The sequence below is a fragment of the Magallana gigas genome, chromosome 7 (genome assembly GCF_963853765.1).
Source record: "Magallana gigas chromosome 7, xbMagGiga1.1, whole genome shotgun sequence".
NCBI classification, from domain to species: Eukaryota; Metazoa; Mollusca; class Bivalvia; order Ostreida; family Ostreidae; genus Magallana; species Magallana gigas.
The window spans coordinates 41,953,422-41,975,211 of record NC_088859.1 but is presented as its reverse complement, the minus strand read 5'-3'; the positions used below and the strand labels follow the sequence as shown (position 1 = coordinate 41,975,211).

The 21,790-nt window shown below is 32.6% G+C and overlaps 3 protein-coding genes across 3 annotated transcripts in view; 1 reads left to right on the top strand and 2 right to left on the bottom strand.

Moving 5' to 3' along the window:
- Nucleotides 1-889: 889 nt before the first annotated feature.
- On the bottom strand, nucleotides 890-3,401 carry LOC105319683 (anaphase-promoting complex subunit 16). The gene is made up of 3 exons (XM_011417306.4): nucleotides 3,242-3,401; nucleotides 1,388-1,468; nucleotides 890-1,231 (listed from the first exon to the last, which is right to left on the bottom strand). Exons 1-3 carry the CDS (start codon nucleotides 3,312-3,314, stop codon nucleotides 1,128-1,130), a joined length of 258 nt encoding a protein of 85 aa, XP_011415608.1. The 5' UTR covers nucleotides 3,315-3,401; the 3' UTR covers nucleotides 890-1,127.
- Nucleotides 3,402-3,578: 177 nt separating this feature from the next.
- Nucleotides 3,579-9,078, top strand: LOC105319682 (palmitoyltransferase ZDHHC6). Its single transcript, XM_020063860.3, has 10 exons — nucleotides 3,579-3,641; nucleotides 3,776-4,030; nucleotides 4,799-4,890; nucleotides 5,154-5,310; nucleotides 5,611-5,739; nucleotides 5,867-5,920; nucleotides 6,146-6,307; nucleotides 6,629-6,816; nucleotides 7,282-7,328; nucleotides 8,383-9,078. The coding sequence occupies exons 2-10, from the start codon at nucleotides 3,806-3,808 to the stop codon at nucleotides 8,499-8,501; spliced, it is 1,173 nt and encodes a 390-aa protein (XP_019919419.3). The 5' UTR covers nucleotides 3,579-3,641; nucleotides 3,776-3,805; the 3' UTR covers nucleotides 8,502-9,078.
- Nucleotides 9,079-21,326: 12,248 nt separating this feature from the next.
- The window catches only part of LOC105319681 (diencephalon/mesencephalon homeobox protein 1-A), a 5,433-nt gene continuing 4,969 nt past the window's right edge, over nucleotides 21,327-21,790 (bottom strand). Inside the window, exon 7 of the mRNA XM_011417304.4 lies at nucleotides 21,327-21,790. This exon is cut by the window's right edge and continues 41 nt beyond it. Within this exon, the coding sequence (XP_011415606.3) occupies nucleotides 21,656-21,790 (135 nt within the window). The 3' untranslated portion in view covers nucleotides 21,327-21,655.

Genomic DNA, 21,790 nt, shown 5'->3' with positions numbered 1-21,790 from the left:
CACTTTATGTTTAGTCGCCAATGCGAACTAATTAACGTTAATATGGCTATTCTGTGTATGTTTTATATCCCTGATTAAGAGCGTATATCATGGCTTTAAAGTGACGATACACAAATATTTCACATAAATAAATATCAAAATGAATATAAATATAAGCACTAAATGCTTATCTTTGGATGTTGTCGGTCCTATGACACACCAAGCAGTGCAAACAAATTGAATACCGTGCGTTAGCGCTATGATGATTTGTCTGCACTGCTTTTTGTGTTATAGGAGCGACTACATTCAAAAATAAGATCTAAACGCACGCTGAGGCGCTGTTTATGAGTTTTGTTCAAATTTGATGTAGATTTAGAGCACTGATTACTGTATTACAATTTTTACTCAATTAAAAACAAGATTGTTTAAAATTAGGTCTTTAATAATGACATTTTTGACACAAAAAATAGGAAGCAAATGCAAGATTGAATGGTACTACACACAACACAATGCATTTATGAAATGGTTGTCAGTACATGTATATGTATTAAATTACGTCCTGTATTTCAGGTAAATAGAAAAAAAATCGCATGGAATGAATAAAAATGAAATAAATGTACATTTTTTCATCTCAGTTGTACCCATTACTCATATACACAGTACCCTTTTTCCATAGCTTTATAATCAACCTTCCATATGCACTGTATAATCACATGTTCAACATTTACTATACATAAATGGATATTATTAGCCACTGGTTCTTGATAATTGCTGTTACAGAAACTAAACATCACAAATCACAGTCAAATGTTTCATCTAGAAGTCTTGCTTTCTCAAACGTACACAGACACAGAGAAAAAAAAATTATTTTCCCCCACTGGAATCACAAGAAAAACTTCCATGTAATTTAAAAAACATCATTGGCACATATGACATGATTACTAAAATTCAGGCTCATGGCCAACAATTTTTAAAAACCTTTGTACTGCTAATTGAAAACAGACATGGTAACTGTTATGCAATGGTTTTCAGATGACAATTTTCTTACAGCCCTCTGTAACAAGCAGAGTTCTTGTCTCTCTTGGTGTTTGAGCAGTTTTACATATTGTATTGGTCTCATTGTACTTATAAAAGTACAAGAGAAAAGATTACTGTAGACCAATCAACTTGTCCACTGGTTGGTAGCGCCAATCATCTTCTTCTAATGTCTTTAGTTTTTGTCGCAACTGCTTTAATCGCTGTTCATGCATGTCTAAACAAACATAAAATACATAAAAAACAATTTTATTTATAATTACTAAACTATAACATCTTAAAAGAAAATAAATACATTTTATTAACAAAATAAAAAACTTATCACAAGTATGCTAACTTGATGGCTATATTATCTTAAAAAGAAGATAGATACCTCTATTAACAGTTTTATAAACATGTTCCATATCATGTTCAATGTGCAGTCTTGTCATGAGGTTCATAGATGTGCTATTATCTAAAAGTAAAATTTTATATAATAAAAAAAAGTACAGTGTATTTAGAAAAATTAATGCGTTGATAAATGGACAGCAAACTTCAACCGCAACCTTCTCCAGTATCTAAAACCTATGGCTCAGATTCAGCATTTAAACCTGTGGAGTGAATCAGTATTTTAAGATGCACCAGCATGCAAGTTTAGTGAAGTTAAGACCAGTAATAGCTAAGATATAGTCATCAAGGGGCACCTGCTCAAAAAACTTTTACCTGCTTTAAAAACTTTAACATCATTCAACATCCAAAACCTATGGCTAAGATTCAGCATTCAAGTTTGTCAGGTGCATAAGTAACATTAGAGCCACCATCCATGAAATTTTGGTAAAAATAAGACCAGTAGTAACTAAGACTGGCTATATTTGGCACATGCTGCAAAAACCTTAACCTCCTACAGCATCTGAAATTCATTGCCCAAATTCAACATCCAAGTCTTTAAAGTCCATAAAAAGGTCCAGATGCACCATCCATACAAGTTTTGTGGACACAGAACAAGTACTAACTTAGATACAGGACCTGCTCCAAAGACTAAGATCAGGTCTGGACACCAGGGTATAGCACCCCCCCCCCCCAATTGACTTAAATTTGGTGAGCTAAAAAAGTAACAATTTAGTTAAAAACCAGTTGAAACATTTTTTTCCTTTTGTAGCTACATAAAGATGTACTTGAAATATACTCAGTAATCTTTTTTCTTCTTCAATTCTTAAAACCTACGGGAAATAGCAGTAGCAGTTGCATGATTGTTAATGACAACCATAGGCATTATCAACTAATGCGAAATCGTACTTTCTTATTTCTATTTAAATACAAACGAAAATGGCATATCATTTTTTATTGAAATTTTTAAAAACAGCAGTTGCTTGAATTGTTTACCTCAACCATAGAAGGTATCAGGAGAAAACGTACCCAGGAGAAAACGTACCCAGGAGAAAACGTACCCAATCTCTAGGGTACGTTTTCTCCAGGAGAAAACGTACCCGGGTACGTTTTCTCCAAGAGAAAACGTACCCTATGAAAATCATATATTACCTGAACAGTTTTTATTATATAATATTATGTATTGCCTCCCGGCTCAGGAGGCAGAAATATTCACTCTCCACACATTATACATGTCAGTGGCGTCGGAAGCAAATTGACCGTTCAATGTTACATTTCGTAGTATATATAGTTTCCATATATATGAATCAACAAATATTTAAAAGATTTCAGTGGACTTGGTTTGATGCAGACTTTGTTTTATAGATAAATTTAAAAAAAAAATGTTAAAAATAACGCGATATCTACTTCTTGAGATACTCATCATTTAGTTCTCCAAATGAGATTGCAATAAAAACTAATTATTTAATGGTTTCGTTTAATTGTCGACTAATTAAACTGCTCAGGCCATATTCGTGTACATGTATGTGTATGTTACAAATTATTCTCTTAATAATTTAAGTACGTGACTATGCATTTAAAAACAACAGCAACAAATGTTCATTGTATATTTTATTTTGTTTCATTTAAGAATATCTATGAAAACCATTATTTATTATTTTCATAGGGTACGTTTTCTCTTGGAGAAAACGTACCCGGGTACGTTTTCTCCTGGAGAAAACGTACCCTATAAATTGGGTACGTTTTCTCCTGGGTACGTTTTCTCCTGGGTACGTTTTCTCCAGCATTCCCATAGAAATTATCAACTGCTGCAATTCGTATTTTGTCACTTCAATCTATATACCAATCGACAGATCAATACCTGCAAGTCTGTCACCTTCAACCATCGGAGATCTAAATAATTTCTTCCTGATTTCAGTAGAATCTTGCGCCATCTTTACAATTTACTTGCCAAGTCGTACAAGAAAATATTCTGGAGCTGTTTATCGACATAAAATTGTCGTTAAAATAAATCGATATATCCAAAATAACATGTTACTGATATTGATATGATGTTCTTAATTCAAAGAGTTTCATAATGAAATTTATTTTGTGCCCAAAAAACATATCGAAGCATTTTAGGAAAATCTAATTTTTTTTCGGAATTAAGGTTAATAAAGCGTTTACCCCAACGCTATTCCAACAGGTGTTTAAAAACTTTGTTTTCGGGTTACTTCGGGATTTTTCTTATTTAAATATTGCTGAGATTTTCATGTTTCCAGGTAGGGGAGAAAACATTTCAAAACATCAGTCGTATGCATTGGTATTGTATGATGCCCTGAACTGATTAAAACATGTTTCTTTTTTATTTTAACAATTGGTATCTCAGATGAGTTTCATCCTTGATATTTTGTAGACATCAAAAGAGGATCTAGTCAGAGCAGCTATGCCATGCAGCCAACTATTTCACTGGGGTCCTATACTGGCCCTCTCTGTGATATTTATCATCACAGTCGTGGGGTTTAAGTGCTCCTTGATGTGGTGGCCTGTTTATACGAAAGGAAGTTGGATAAATTTGACCATATATTTCACATGGTTATTTCTGATATTGTACAATTACTTCCTAGCAGCTTTTAAAGGACCAGGTTTTGTTCCATTAGGCTGGGAACCCGTAAGTGCTCAATGATTCAAATTTATCATTCAAACTCGCAACATGTACAATGCATTACATTACATCATAGTTTAGCAACCCAACTGATATAATATATCATTATAAGGTAGTGCCATATCCAGTTACAGTCAGGATGTAATCAAATGCCATAATCTAATGTAAAATGGATTTTATTCCCACCCACATAACTGGCTGAAGTTAGGAGATTTCTGCTAAAAAGCTGTTTTGTATATCAATGTCATTTAGTATGCCACTGAAGAACAAATGTGTGTGTTGGATTTGATTGATAAATATAAAGCATGCGATATCATGAATATAGTACATGCAAAGGAATTTGCATGTTGCAATTATATACATGTGAAAAAATTGGGACGTTGCCTTTAAAATCAATTGAAAATTAAGTTGTGTACATGACTTAAGAAGGTACTAAAAAAAAATAAAGGACAGAATAAAAGAGCTATTCATTCAATAAGAGGGCCATTCACTAACAAAATTAAGCATTAGAATAATTTGGATCTATTTTGATTTGCTTTGCACATTAAAACAGATCAACCAAGATATGCATAAATGTTTAATAATAGATAATGATGGTTTATCTTATGGTTAAATTCACTTATCATGGGTCTGCCAATTTTCATCTTGTAAAAAGTTGGTTAAGTAGAGGATACAAATTGTTAGAATTGCAAATTGTTGCAGAATAAGAATGCATCAGAAGGTTCGATAGTACCTGTGTTTTGATAAACCGACCAGCATCCCATTTTGTTGTAGAAAAATAAGGAGAATAGACAGTATTTGCAGTATTGTGAATTTTGTAAAGGATACAAAAGTCCGAGAGCACATCACTGCAGGAAATGCAACAGGTGAGACCTTTGCTTATATGATATCATTTTCATTTATTCATATCTGTTGAGGAGCTTCAAATTTTGATCTTTGCTTTGGCCCTCAATGCCATTGAGCTTTGGAGACTCTATGCCAGCAGCTACCATAAGGACATTGATTTCAAGGTCATATATTCTATAGATCCTTACATTCCCTGTTATAAACAATGGAAACAACCGTATCCATTCTTAAAATGCACATTTTGATTGTGACTCTAATGACAATTTTTTTCACTTATTTTCAGATGTGTTATCAAGATGGACCACCATTGCCCATGGATAAACACATGTTGTGGACATTTCAACCATGCCAACTTCACATATTTCCTTTTCTTTGCTCCTCTAGGATGTATACATGCTGCTATTATTTTAATATGTTCGGTGTATAGGGCTTTAAATTGGGTATGTATTTTCAGAATTTACATATTCTTTGATTAACAATAGTGCAATTTATTTTTATTGCATGTTATAAACATGTACATGTATATATATTTTTTAAAAGTACATTTGTACATGTATGGAATGGAATTTGTTTTACTTGAGATCTCATTGCCTATTGTACAAATAAATGATTTTTGTGTTCAAAATAGGGAAAAACCAAGATTTTTTATGAAAAAAAAGATTGCTGATCTTATTCCCTTGAGATGATTCGGGAACATATTTAAGTGATTAGCACTTTGTGTATATTTTTCATAATCACAGCAATACTACTATTACTACACAAATGAGCCAGTGGTCCACTTGGATTTTGTTGGATTTATTTGTTCAATGTTTGCCATTGGCCTTGCCATAGGAGTCACAATAGCTGTAGGAATGCTATTCTTTATTCAAGTAAGTTTGGCCGTTACAATGGGCAATTAAGTTTTTTTCTGTATATTTTGTATAAAAAAAGATTTTGGAGATCGATCAATGAGAGAACTAGTACGTTGTAACTGTATTTTGAATGTGTAATTTTTAGATGAAGTGCATAATCAAGAATGAAACAGGAATAGAGCAATGGATTATAGAAAAGGTGAAGTTTTATTTTTACCGGGTCAAACATCATTTATGCAATTCATAAAATGTTGTGGTTCTGAATTGATATATTTGTTGCTCCATGCTTGTTAGTATTTACAGATTGAATGAAAGTGTGTCAAAGCTTAACATTTACTAAGGAAAGTTACATGTAGTTATGTATAACATATAAAACCTATTATAGAATTGTTGAAATAACTCTGATTTTTTGTATTTACTGCAGGCAAAGGACCGTGAGAGAGAGGAGGAGGAGGGGGAATTTATTTATCCATATGATTTGGGGTGCTGGAAAAATATGGGGGAAGTTTTTACACTTAATGGGAAACCAAAGTCTGATGGGTTTATATGGAATATAGTTCCTGATTGCAATCAATATACACTCACAGTAAGTCCATTTAGATGATAATTTATAACTCTAGAACAATATTAATGTTTATATATGTATACAGTTATCAATAACTATTCTTAAGGAAATAAATGTATGGTAATTGCTACTCTATATAAGTTATAATTTTTTAAAAAATCATACAATTTAACTCAATTACATTGTACGTTTCAAAATAATCATGGTACTTTCTTTTTGAACTCTCTGGGTCGCATAGTAAACATTTTTTTTTAAATACTTATCATCATCTGATGTTTCATTAACATTTATATTTTTCATGAGTGTTTAAGAACTGCATTTTATTTATTACATGTATTATAGATAGAACAAATCTACCAGAAAGCCTTAAAGAGAGAGAGAACGGTGGAGTATATAATTGGGAAGGACTACAATGGGTCCTGGGTTCCAATCAGAATGGGATGGAGGGTCTGTGTCAACTTCCCTTGTACAGATGAACCTAGAATAAAGGTCAAAGTTGGAGACAGGGTCAAAGTCACCCGGTGGAAAAAGTATGGCAATACACAATATTTGCTTTAATAGATGAAAGTATTTAATAAACCTAATAATGGAAAACATTTTCCCTTGGGATTCCCAATTCTGTCTCTCTAATTAGCATCCTTTTGATACTTGTCAATTATTCCATTCAGAATTACAGTTATTGAATTTTTCAATTTAAATTCAGTTGAGGCCACAAGTTACCAATATTAAAAATTGTTAATTTTGATTTAAAACTACAGAAAGTTATCTCCCTTGCTAGTTACTTTCCAATGTTCTAAAATACGTATATAACTAATACCGGTATTCAAACTTTTTTCATCAGATAATAAACACAATCAAACAAAATATATATGATATTCAAACATGAATTCATAACGCCAAAATTCTTAGGAGAACAACTTGCATAAGATTGCTTTGACATGGAATGAAAAAACAGATGTGTTTGCGGTTTTAAATCATTGTGTTTTGTATTGCAGGCACTGGTTGTATGGAACAAAAGTGAACTTAGAAGGAAGAGCTAAAGGTCAGTATCAGGATATTTTCGGATTTACAAAACAGCATGTGTGATTTATAGGATAAGATGAGTTATCTTGTTATATTTACCTTTTTGTAAAATAGTTGAATCATATTAGTTGAAAAACAATTAATGGGTATTGATATTACACACGTAATATGTTCTCGCCAGAAATTGTAATGTACATATGTAATTATATTCTTTTTCCACTATACCTTCTACAAACTTTGTCACTCATGTGCGCTAATTATAATTTGTATAAAACTGTTATTCTTCATGCAATCTCCTATGGGAGTAAGTAAAGATAGAATGAAAAGAATAAATGAGCCTTAATGAATTGGTCCTATAGTTTAATATAATTCACTATTTCTAGCTAGAAGAGTAATTAAGATAGAAATTCAAATGATGATAATATCCCAAATTATATACAGAATTTATTAATTTAAATTTTACAGTACATGTATCACAATATTTCAGCACTTTATATACATGTATTTCATGAATCATTCAATTTTTATACAATGTTAACAAAGATACTTATAGAAGTAAGATATATGTACATATAATTTCTGATTGGCTAAAAAATTATTTTATATCGTATAAAGAATGTTGCCTACGTCATGGTAAGACTAACGTCAAAAACGTATCAATACACCCGACGTTACGTTTGAATTTTGTACAATTTCAGTCATTTTAAAGGTCAAATGAACTTTTTTAACTATAATGAAGAGTAAAAGAATTAAATTATAAGCAATGAATTCAATATTTATTAGATATATATGATATAAAATGGTTTGAAACAGTTTATGCTTTTTATAAAGCGTAAACTGCCCCAAACCATTTTATATCGTATTAAACTAATAAATATTGAATTCATTCCTTAAGTATACCATTACCACATTAGTGTTAAACATACATGTACAAAGTTTTAATATTGAATTACTTATGATTGGATTAATACAGAAATATATGAACTCGTTGCTTAATTACACCTTTTATATGTAAATTATATGTTAAAAAAATATTCTGTTGCTGCTTTTTGAGAAGAATGAATATTTTACAGGAGAAACAAAAGACAGACAGAGGGGATGGTTCCCACGTATTTGTGCTAAACAAGACATTTCTCTGAATGGACATTTTGGCGATTGTGATATGGATACAGATCACGTAAAAGCCGAGTAAATATCGGAATTCTTTGTCATGGCTAAAATCATTTGTAGTGCTAATGGGGTACATGCTTCATTGCTGAAATTTTTCTCTTAAGATCTCAGGTACTTTAAATCCAGTGTGAAAACTTAATTTTATTTATATCTGAACAAATAATGTGAATATAACCTGAACTGGTAGTATAGAATGTAGGATAAGTTTATAAATGCAATAAAGCTGATTTGATTAAAGTTGGACAATCCATTATTTTGTACACACATTTGTTTCATACTGCTGTAATTGGATTGTTAACCTTAAAATAGCAAAGATTTTGAATACTTACATGTATATGCTTGTCATTGAAAATAATTTTAGTTTTATTACAATTTCTCATATGTTGTAAGACTTAAAAAATGATGTTTAATATCACAAGGTATAAAAGATAAGTGCAGTAGATTAGTTTTTGATGTGGGTGTTGGTGAATGCACCATTTGTGATTTAAATTTTTTTAAAATAAAATGACTAACAAATAATGAGAGTTAATTGGAATAAATAGTTTTTTTAACATGAATCTTGATATTAAAATATACATGCATTTTCCATGGCATTGTGGGTTATTGTGTCGCTATTTAGAAAAATTTGCAAAATCAATGCATCTTTTACAAACCCTTTTATACTGACTTTGCATTTACACATATTTGTCATTTGTAACACTTCCTTGCGTATCTTCATGGTTTATATCATCTCTCCTACAATGAAGTGGACTTACAGATAAATACATTGTTTGTTGATACACATGTTTGGGAGTTCTCTCAGAGTTGTCCTTCATTTCCCTGATTTGTGTTACAATCCTGGTGAAGTGTGCTATGTCATGATTTCTTGCAATTTGTATTCTTGATTTTTTATTAATGTATATAGATTTGTTTCTATGATCTGAAGAGAATAAAATGGTTTTTGGTGTCAAGCACTAGATTATCATGCACCAAGGGATAGCCAACACATTGTTTTTAAGCAAAATTATCAAAAGTTATTTTACTATGGAAAATATATTGTTATTAGATTGTAAATGATAGGATAGCATCATAATATCACAATACCTGTACATGCTTTCATGTTTGTCATCTCAGTAGAGATGGTTAGTAGGTGCATGGTTAGTAGTATTTTTTCAACAAGATTTTTTAAACAATGTGTTATTGTTCAAGACAGTTGTCAGAATGTGTTAATTATCATAATAATGTATTGACTATTGGTAATGAAACAGTATTTAATATTTTATTTATATGGATGCATTGTAGATATTTGCCCTACAATTGCAACATATCATTATTAATCATGTAAATACTAGTTCTATTCTGGTATAGATAGGTTTTTTTATATTGAAAATATCAAAATGATTTGAATTAATGATTTGTATTTTGACTATATAAAATAAATAGAAGTGCTTTCATATATATATAGCATCTGAATAAATATTTTAGTATACACACAACAAAAAATGAATTGCTTTGCATTTGGTTTCACAGAAAATGTTGCCTCCTTTTGGTGCTGGTCATGGTTCCAGCGATCTTAAAAGGTCCAAATTATTTAAAAAAAAAAAAAAAAGCTATTTTTGAGTGCTACCTATGGTTAATCAAAGTACTGAGAGTACTGAATCTCACATTTTCATTTCTGATCCTAATAGATTGGTTGTTCTCTTTAATGATGCAAGCATTTACTGACTTATTGGCCCAGGTTTTAGAAAGCACATACACATGTAGTACATGAAAGGAGAGATAGTAGCAAACAAGTTTGCTTACTGCTTTCCAGTTCTATGAGTACTTTGATTTAAATATTGACATTTGCTGTGCAGAGGCCTTTGAGAGAAGATATTTTTTTTTCATTGTATTAATTATATCGTGAAAAAATGTTTTTTCCCCTGTTCTTTTTTTCTGTGTCGAGAATACCTGACTGAAGTAGAGGACAACCTTTTACAAGTATGAACGATATCATCCACCATATTCCCCTACTTCTCTCTTTTTACTCTTTAGATCTCCAGTATGAATGAATACCGTGTTTGCTTACCTGAGATAAAAGCTGTCTGTCAAATTTTTACTTTTTTGACTTCTTGATAAATTGGTCCAATTTTAACCACACTTGGCACAAAACAAGGTGAAGGAAATTCATTTTTTGGTTCAGTTCAAATATTAAAAGGGATTTAATGTTTTTTAAAATGAAAGGCTCTCTTTTAAAGAGGCTTGTTCCTCTGTTTTTGGGTAGCCATTTTGGGCCACTTCTATTCTAGAAATTATGCATCATATAGTGATTCTACCCATAAATTCAAATTTTATAATGCCATTGAAACTATCTTAAATAAAATAGTAATGGAAAAATTACATATTTACAGAGTTTAGTATGGGACTTTACTTTGTGGCGGAAGGTTTTTAAGAAGAATATGAACATTTTTCATAACTCAGTTGTTGTATAGTACCGTCACTTTAGCTTCCTTATTTTTAGTCCAAACAAAATTCCAGATAGTTTGTGCATTAGGATATCTTCATTTTGTTATGAAAAACATAATTTTACAATTTTACAATATTTCTACAACACATATTAGCTAATTTAACTTATATTTCATAAAAGTCAAGGAAAAATGAATCCCAATTTTTGCCTAAAATCAGCTTATTTCATGCCATATCTCAAATTTTATAGAATAGACCCATACTTTTTGTTTTATTTTCTAAAATTTTAAGATTTTTTTGACAAGTTTATCGTAATTTGAAAAAAAAAGTTTGAGACTGTGAAATAATTTCATTACATGTTGAATTGGTAATGGATAAAAATAGCGTTTTATCAGTGCAAAAAGGTCAAAATATCAAATAGGTGAAACTATTGTAACATTTTTCTTTATGATAATTTGAATTTTATTCATTTTAAATAGTATAAATTTGTATTTGGTGCCATGGTTCATTCCGATTATAAAATATAAAGGAAAAAGCGATCTATGTGCAATCTGCACTTTCAGTGCAGAAAGGTCATATTAAATAGACCGTAGCGCCAAATGAAGCATATAGACCCCAAAATTTTGTTTTGAATTTTGGTTAAGCTATGTGTGTAGATCTTTAAAAAATACTTTAGGAAAAAACTTTAAGACTTTTGATCGCAGGATCCAACGTCCTTAAGGCAAAAAATTAAAAATAATTGAAACTGATGGCATGTAATAAAATCTTTTTCTCAAACAGACAGCCATGGCACCTCAAATCTACAGCATGGCGTTATGATATGAACATTGATTGATATCCCCGCCACGATGACTCTTAACCCACCCCAGCACCAACACCACCAATAAGTGTTTTTACTTTGGGGAAAACTAACTGTTTTTTTCCAATTTTTTCACTCTGCAAGACAATATATTTTGGTCTCGGAATTTTCTATTTTCATGGGGAGGGAAGATGGCATTGGTAAGGTTTGACCCCACCCCACCCCAAACTCACCCATACCCCGGAGAGAAAAAAATCCTGGCCCCGCGCATGTTATCACTACAAGAGATAGATCGGTGTGTATTCCTGTTGATCTGTTAACGACCTAAGTCAGCTCCTGCACTAAGTCGACACCAGTATGTGGTGCATCTTGTCCCCTTTTCTTTTGAAGTCCGCTGATTTTGACCAGATTAGTCAGTTAGCGTGTTGAAGGGATATACGCATAAATATCACTTCGAATTCGTCCGTCATTAATTGAGTTAATTCTTTAGATTGTACCGTTATCAAATATAGAGCGGTTGATAATTTTCACGTTCCACGTATATTTACTTCGGGCACCATGTGATATTTGAACTGAAACAATAGATGTATTCGCCAGTTGCATGATCTGTAGATCTGTTCTAAGGTTATCAAGAAATATTATTTAATTTGCAATTCACGACTTGTAGACAAATAGAATCCACTATTTTTAAACGAGAAAACCATCCCACTGAGCAATGTGGAAAAATAACGTAATGCAAAATTACTGGACATTATTCAGTTTTTATTCAATTAGCAAGTTAATGTGAAGGTATGATAAAGAACAAACTCGAATACAATTTAATAATCCGGAATAACTCAAGTCATATTTCATTTTCCCCTGTCTTTATTGGCGAAGCTAACCCAATTATTTTCTGGTTTATATTTTATATAATGTCTAATCGCCTAAGAGACTGGAGAAAATCAGATTTTAAAACAATAATTTGTGTAATATACATAGTCCAGATACGGAATTAGCGTGTGATTGACGGTTCCTCGTCCCGGGTCAATATCATAGCTACACCAAACCCAGCAATGGGGGAGGCAGCCTTGGATGTCGTGTTCACTTTACACGCGGATGACAAACGTTCCAAATCCTCTCACATCTCTGTGTTTTGTTTGAGGTTTTATCAAATTCACTTAAACTGTGTTCTTTGTAAGCTGGGTTGTACTTTATTATATTAAAATGACCTATTGGCGAGGACTTTAAGATGGGAAATCATTGAAAGTAACGGTTGGCAGAAAGCATAAGGTCCAACTTTATTTATATCGGGTCTTTGACAATGGCTCGGGGGAGGGATACTGGGTGGATTAAGGGTATAGCCCTCTTTAACAAACACAGAGAGCGAGTGTGGGCGCATTAATGGTCGATGGTTTATTATATTAAGTGGTTTGGACTGTAGTGATTCGACATATCAATACTCCCCTGTAACCTATAAACGGTTTGTCATTTAGTACTGTAGTGAGGGAATAAAGTACCCAAAGGGTGCAATGGGTATAACTACATGCTAAAATGTTTGATGTAATATGTATGTCAATAAACATAGACCATATAATCAGTAAACGTTAACAGCTTTTGTACAAGTCATAGGTATATAATTACTTGAAGAAAGGGTCAGACTACCTCGATCGCAAACTAGAGTATAATGTTTATAAGAAGGCAAGTGACGGTGAGTATTTGAATGCATTTCTTCGACGAGATCCATGATTACATCGAAGTTAGAGGTGGCCTTGACTTCAGGCCTTGAATAGATGTACTTTCGTATTTACCACAATCGCGCTATAAGCACCTACGATTGCTTCAACATTGGTATCTCGCACAACAGGCTGACAAAATAACATAGCCAAACGTTTTGACTGGCATCTTCACTCACGACTACTTGTATCCCGCTCCTGGAGATGACCTTAATGCAGACATTCGCCCTTTCTTAAACGACATCTGTTGATGAAATCCTTTATAATAACACGGGATTTTATAATATAAGAAGTATTTTATCATTGACATTCGGAGTTTTACAGCTCAAGGAGCATACGATTGAGATCTATAGCTAATAATGCCTTCTCATCTCACGTTGTGACAGTACTGATTTCATCGCGTTGCCTTCCTCGTCCAAATTCGTATTGCTCTCATAAATGTGACTGAAACTAAGGGTCGTAAGAAATGTTGCCGTAAAAAGGCATCGGGTGTCCCCATTTCATAGAAGCACCACACGGAGCGATTGTTGTTCGTTACAGGTGGCGCCCCGCCAGGACCACTTGTTTTTAGTCGAGGATTTATAATATATATTGAATTAGCTTCACTGCAGAAAAAGATAAATCAATTAAAACTCGACACATATTATGAAAAACTAGAATGCTTTCCGAAAAACGACGGAAAGAAGCACAAGAGATGATTGACTGTCGTATCAATAATTCAAGTACATTCGGCGATCTGAGATTCTAGAACTAATTAAGCTGTCTAACTTCATTACGAACAGTAAACCCATACATTATATGGCAAAATGAGACAATTTCAATTACTTTCCTACAACTTTAATAAATTACACCGACAAATTCGAAGCACTGGTCGGCCTATTAACCAATTTGGGCTGCAAAATGTGACAAATTTCTCTTCCAGAGCGCCATATTATGGTGTATATTTGGTTAAAGCAGGGGACTAAATGAGGAATAGTGTTTTACTATTGAATTAATACCGGGCGTCTCGTTGTTCTAAGTGAATTATCGCCGTGCCGAGCCACGTCAGGAATGGACTAGGGGCCGTTGGGATTCATGAAGCGTCAAAACTAACACCGCCCATGACGTTAAGCAGACCTAATTTAAATAGGTATACATTAAATTACCCGGTTTTCTTTGCAAAATAATCTCTTTTGCCTCTATACTGCACTCTTTACACTGAACAGGCCCTGTTTTATTCATTTAAACAAAAACAACTGCAACAACTATAAAATTAATTAACTTATCGTTTTAGTATACATCACGCTTGACTGAATATTTTATGCTATATTTTATATACATTTGTAAGTTCCCATGAGAAGTCATTTTATAGATAAACATGCAAAATTTCTATGGCGTAAAAGCCACCTTAAATCTAAATTAATTGATGTTCAGGTGTGAAATAGACGGGAATATCAACGTTTTTGGACCTATTTATGAGATACAATACATTAAATATGTCTACGTCTACTCCCAATGATTGCAGTATATTCAACCGCTATCTATTTCACCGCGTCTGTTATGTAACGAACACTTTCTAACTCTAATTTCTTATTTGTTGTTGTAGTCCCTTTACGAGGTCTTTTAATCTGATGACGACATCAAAGTGCCCCCAAGTCTAGGTTTTTACAGTTGACCATTACACCAGTGTTGGAACACAGGACCTCAGATTCTAGCAAGGCTCATTGCGCTCTAGATCGATATTGATACCTTCTTCAGCTGAAGGTTAACTGAACAATCACTTAAATAAACTTTCAATTCATTTCTTAATTAGAGAGTGAGAGAGTCTGTTAATATGAGAGTACACAGAATTCAGTATTTTCAGCGAGAAATCTGAACAAAACAAAACCCAACGAAAAACCAAGAAAAAAACCCCCGATGGTTTTAAACAGGAATCAAACAAAGTACTGAAAGTACTGAAATCTACTTGACAGCAGGAATATTTACCAAAATAAATTGTAACTTAAAATTCACATAATTTTTTGCCTGCAGAGACAACAAGTAATGTAAAAAACAACACGGCTTTTAACAACCTTTTACGGATTGTTAATTATGTAGTGATACATTAGAATATGTAAAATCTCCCAATAAATAAAAAGAAACTCCATATAATGCCGTTTTCACGATTAATAAAAACTTGTTTAACTCACTTTGTCATTTCATACAAGAATTAATTTAGATTTTTTTTCATGGAATTTTAAAAAAAATGAAATTCAAGAAAAAATCTGGTTTTTTAAAGGTTTGAAGTAATTTAAACGAAATTTTATCAGATCAACATATTTTCTACTACGAGACGTTTCCTTTAACAGAAACTTTAAAGTTATAAAACGAATTTTCGGACTGAAAATGCCTAATGTCAAAGATTCAAAGAAATGTCTTCAGAGCAATCTTTACCTTATCAAATATCAAATTATCCATCAGGTGAAAAACATTTGCAAAAAGGACAAATTTTGAATTATCTGCCATAAACCAAGGCCATTCTAAACCTGAGACAGACTTGATGTAATTCAATATAGAGTAAAAATTATCTAGATACACTTTAAGCATTGTGAATAAACTGCCTTTATAAAAAAAGTTAAAGTCACGATGGGTTTTATTATCATTAAAGATTTTACACTTTTCTCAACGTCGTTTTGTAGGTACAATACACAGTTCTAGGTTAAAAATAACCGCTTCCTCTGAATGAGGAAAAACCTTGAATGCAGTGCTCTTTGAAAATTAAATTTAGAATCTCATCGCTATCGTAAAGTGAATTTTCGGCTTTAAACGCTATTTTACACCCCTTGACGTCTAATTTGGTCAATTTACAACTTGAAGTAGGTTTCCAACTAAAATGGCATTTTTCAATTTGGCATCGCTTAGCGACAATAATTTCATTTGCTCAATGAAGTAGTAACGGCGTTAGCGAATTTTTCTGCGGGGCGACCATTCCTTTGTTTCTCCCATGTCTTCTGAGTCCCTGCAAGGTTCTCCTCACCTTTGACTTTCATTGAAAACAGAACGGCTAATTCCTGTCATTACCATATTTCAATTTTCAAGTGATTGGGTCTTTCTCGGAATCCGACGTTAAGCACTCCTTCGCTTTGCACTATTTTCCGTATGACTTCTCCAAGTTTTGGTTCGTAATTTGGTCAATTTGCTACTCAGAATGGAAGAAATATCTCTGCCTCTTAGATTTCCTGTAAACTGTAACTTTATTGGTGTATACAATTCCAAAATCAACACAGAACTGAGGAGCTGATCAAGTAAATAGATTTTCTTGCGCCGATAGGCACTTGCGGTAATCAGACCGAAATCTATTCATCTTCAGTGTACAGTGTAGGAACCCGCTTTCTGTCAACGTAAGAGGGCAGCTGAAGGCACAACCTGGTGTGAAATGTCCTTATTTTTTTCCTAATGCTGTTTCTATGAAACATTCCAATTTTATACCGTAAGTGCCATCGTCGGAACCCACGGGATTTTATAAAGCAGTGTAACGGATAGAAAACCCGTGGGGTCCGATAATGCGTAAGTGCGAGTTTATGTCACAGGCACCTGACGTTTTAATATTTTCTCATAATAAAAATAGATACCCTAGGCCTATACCTAATAATACACAAGGTACCAATCACCGTCATCTTGGATTTATTTCAAACTGTTACATCAGGCAAAATTTGCTGAAAACTCATTGTTAGAATTATTTTGCGATCCTCTCCGATTACCGATCGGTCATTCAACATCTAAGCTTGCAACCGATTATCAAATATAGGGTATTTACTCAGTATTTTTACTGTGAGATAAAATTATAACGTCAGGTTTCATCGTATTGAGTCGCCCTAAACCATAAAAAATACAAAGTTTGAAAATCTTACTGAGAGATGAATTTTGTTGAAACATGATCAATTCTAGTGAGAGTTAGGGATTCACATGATTTGATCATGTGACGAACCAACTTCATGTCATCGTGAGTCATTTATTTCTTATCTGTTATCAATAAACTGTATCGTTGAACAGTGCATGGATATTTTAGTTATTTATGTAACCTTATATACGGAACAACACATGCAATTTTAAATTTAAAGATGTTATTAATCAATGACTGGTAAAAAATATACACGTAATAATATCAATTTTTGAACGGAACAATATAGTTTCTCATAATTCTAAACAAACTTAATGCACATCATACAATAACAATACTAGTACCAGGTATTCAAAAAGTTAAGATTAATCAACAACATGTAAAAAATGTAACTTTGTACACGAAGTCCATTCCAAGAACAATATCTTTTGCTATACTTTCATGTTAAAGGGTACCTGCAGTGCCGGTCAATTTTTGATATAATGGAGATCTATGTGTAAAAACATCATCCTGAAAATTTTTCAGCGATCGCATAAGTAGTTTTCGAGATATTTGGGGGAAACCCGATTTCATACCTGAACGAGTTTTGAATCAAGCCGATTTGGCGCGAGATGAACTGTGACGTCACGGGGTCAACGCCGCTGTATGAGAAACAGGAATATCGTATGAAAACTGTTCGTTTTCTTGCATTGTTTTATCGATATATGAACATTTTTTTCTGTTGTTTTATTTCCTTATCAACCCTGGAAGACTAATTATACTGTTGTTTGAGTTTAACCCGTATTTTATCGAACAAAAATGCCGAATTCGGACAATTGTTTGCTTCATGAATTTCGTCAAATGTGTAACACATTTTACATATAAATGCACACCATATGTAGCAAAATGACAATTAATCAAAGCATTATTATTATAAGAAACATATTTTGTTAATATTGTCATTCTTTCGAATGATTTCTCAGTGACATTATTAACTGATTAATAATATTGATAATACAAAATGATATTTCGTAAAAGGTAACTCGGGGTCTGTTCCTCGTATAAGGCATAAAATTACAAATGATGTCGCCCGATTATTCAATAATATTGATATCGGACCAATAACAATCAAAACAATATGCATTCTTTAACAAACAAACACGGGATTATAAACGGATCAAGGCGAAAGTCCAAGATGGCTGCATGATTAAGTCTGTCTCGTATTCTTTTAAAAATACGATAATGGAATTTAATTTTACATTTATTTACATCCTTTGTCAAAATGTTCCAGTTTATTCAGATTTCATAATGATTCGTTGTCAGTATTACAATTTAAGCTATACGGAGTTATAAAGCGTTTAATTGCTGACCATAGCGCTCGAAAGAACGTTGCACTTTATTAAATAAGAAATTATAATGAACAACGTAATTACTTCCGAAATAATTACTTGATCACATAAAAAAGGTTTCAATTGCTGAATTATAAATTTAGTCATTATGAAGTGATTAGATAAGTAACAATAAAGGCATTTACTTCGAACATTAGATTTACTATTTAATAGTATCATGCATGATTCTTTGATCACTGATTGACGGACTATACACATGTTTTAGCTGACGAATGCTTGATTTTACACAGTCTAATTTATTTCTCTGTTTTATCTTTTAACAATTGAGTAGCTAATTATACACAAATCAATTTACCCGCCTAGAGGTGTGAAACCCTCTCTTCGTTCACCAGACTCGTATACCTTGTGTATACATACCCCAGATACACGTGTGTTTGGAGCAGTGGCTTCGTTAGTTTACCTGTTTACTTGTGTCATTGTCTCGGATCACTCGTGTGTGAAAGGATATTATGTAAGCAAAAAATGAATAATGAACATGAATTTGCCTATGTTAGCGTTTTAAGACATCGTATTCATCGGTAAAAAGGCGACGAGAATAACAAATTTTAAAATCCTTTTAAAAGAAATCCGATTGTAATAAAATAATAACGGATACAAATTTCTAGATCTACAATACTTAAAATAACAAGATAAGTCAAAACATCAGACCTATTTAAATCATTTTGGCTGAAAAATCGAATTTAATTTGTATAGCTTTGAAAGGAAATTTCCCTCCTGTTGACCTCGTGACGTCACTTCCGCTGAAGCCTCGTTATCGCCTAATTCTGTTTTCTCTTGATTAGATTTCCCAAAGCAGGTAAAAATAGCCACTTTGAAGAGGCGTAACTCCGTTATTTTTGCACCGATTTCGATGCGGTTTTTTGCATTAGATTTTGGTAAATAAACTCTTTAACATATGTTTCACATCGGCTGGGCTGCAGGTACCCTTTAAATACTGAAATCTGATTGGTTTAGACGCAGTTCATAATCTGTTCTATTACCCTCAGCGTTAGCAACGCACTAAGCAACGGGTAATATTACGAATTGTTACATGCGCGAAAATCATGCGCGTACGGTTCGCCTAAGAATTCACGTTATTCCTATCTTAAAGCAGTGATGTTTTCTTTAAAATTAAGACATTCAATATAACAAAATAAATAGTGCCTGTTTGGGAGGATAACAGTTGAAATTGACACCCCTCGAAAACCATTGTGAACCTTCGCTTCGCGTCGGTTGACAATGGTTTTCGAGGGGTGTCAATTTCAACTGTTACCCTCCCAAACAGGCACTATTTATATAATATTAATAATAAGTTTAACATATCGTTTTCTGTGTTATTTTTATGTGTATCAGATCATTTGTTTGAATGACAAATGTTTTTCATAAACACGAAAAACAATTTTGAGTGGAATACTGCTTACGTAAGATTTTCTATAAAGAATTGGCAAATATAGAACGAGAGGACCTTGACATACTGCATGATTTAAAGGAAAGAACGTCAATATGAAATATAACTACGCGGATAAGCAAAAAATATAATGCAAGCTACATACGACCAATTTCAATTTATGTTTAATTTCGAAAGAAAATGCACCACAAAATGAAGGTATTCTAGTCCTCTTTACTTTAAACTAAACATAGAAAAAAGTAAAACCATAAGTAGTGGGTTTTTTGTGGCATTTTACAAAGGTATCGCACAGTCGTAAATCTTGTGTTTGTGGGCAATGCTTTAAACTTTGAAGATAAATGATATAACGTGCAGTATCCTTGATTTATGGAATTAGTAATGATAGTTTCAAAAGAATATGACTTAACTACGACCATTTGAATCGTTTGTGCTTACTGTTAAACAGTTTTGTTTCATGCAATCAATAAGACTATTTTTATTCGATCTCGTCAGCAGTACAGATGCCAATTTGTTTATATACTTTATTAATGTTTCTTTTGTTTTATGTTTGTCGGCTTTTATTTTTACTTTCATAATAATATTTTGAAACCCATTAAAATTACCATGAAAACAAATTAAAGCAATGAAATGTTCCCAAATTACCATCTTGTGTACATCACCATTTACCAAACGGCAGTAGGTTACGATAGAAAATAGTTTCTCTACGTTTCAAGATATACAGGGTGATGCAAATGACTAGTACCAATCATCCTCATTTAAAATTTCGTGTTATCAACCATGAAGAGTTTAGGTTTGCTTTTTATATAAAGAACTATCTCAGTTTATTCCGTCGATTGAATAAAATATCCAATCAAGCAATACATCTTTGCGACTTGGTGGTCACCATTTAGTAATCAAATTCACTATGAGGAGGCTGGATCCTAGTAGTCAACAAATTAACTATCAGCTCTATCTAAAATTTTAACATATGATTTGTTAAGCTATAAACTATTACTTAGTAAAGAAAAGATTAATACATTTTATTTTTGTATTTTACGTACGTTCCTATATTTTCATATAGAGCCCATTCCCTAAAGGAGACCAATACAGTCTAAAATGGCCAATACTAACAAGTACCATCGACCCATCTTAAAGTTTTCAAATGTATAAACGCAGTGATTGGTCATTTTATGCGATATAGTGATTGGCATCAGAACATGGTTAAAGATACATGGTTTAAGGCATGACGCAAGGTTGGTTTAAAATTAGTCAACAAAAGATACAAGAAATATACATAATTTATTGCAATGAATTGTGCTATCAAGGAGAGAAAACCTCAAATGTTTTATATTAAATATTTCATCTCAGTAATTTCCTGTATATTTAGAAGGATGTACAGCAATTAGTCTAAAAATAGCCATGATCATCAAGCCCATTTAAAATCAAATTACCTATAGAAAACAAAATCTCACACACTCTAATAAATATATAGAGTGAAATACGTGTGCACATCTTTATCAGTATAAATGCAAGCATTGCTAATTGGCAATGTATCGTCAATTTTCACAATGTGGATTTACACAAAAATCCATACATATTTAGGATGGGTATTATGAATGAAAATTGGTTTATGGACAAGACCTAGGGATCAACTGTTCCGGTAAAGATGACGTAGAAGTGATGGATTCCGAGTGTTCACGTGCACGCCTGCGCAATTCTGCCACGCTGGACGTTCTCTGATCAGAGGAAACCATCACGGGAGG

Bases quoted from the DNA above. Each gene is read 5' to 3' on its own strand.
- LOC105319682 (XM_020063860.3), top strand. From the start codon at position 3,806: ATGCCATGCAGCCAACTATTTCACTGGGGTCCTATACTGGCCCTCTCT. The intron at 4,891-5,153 runs GTGAGACCTTTG...ACTTATTTTCAG, and splicing joins CACTGCAGGAAATGCAACAG to ATGTGTTATCAAGATGGACC. The intron at 6,817-7,281 runs GTATGGCAATAC...TTTGTATTGCAG, and splicing joins AAAGTCACCCGGTGGAAAAA to GCACTGGTTGTATGGAACAA.
- LOC105319683 (XM_011417306.4), bottom strand. From the start codon at position 3,314: ATGGCGCAAGATTCTACTGAAATCAGGAAGAAATTATTTAGATCTCCG. The intron at 1,469-3,241 runs GTATTGATCTGT...TTTTACTTTTAG, and splicing joins TGAAGGTGACAGACTTGCAG to ATAATAGCACATCTATGAAC. The intron at 1,232-1,387 runs GTATCTATCTTC...ATGTTTGTTTAG, and splicing joins TTATAAAACTGTTAATAGAG to ACATGCATGAACAGCGATTA.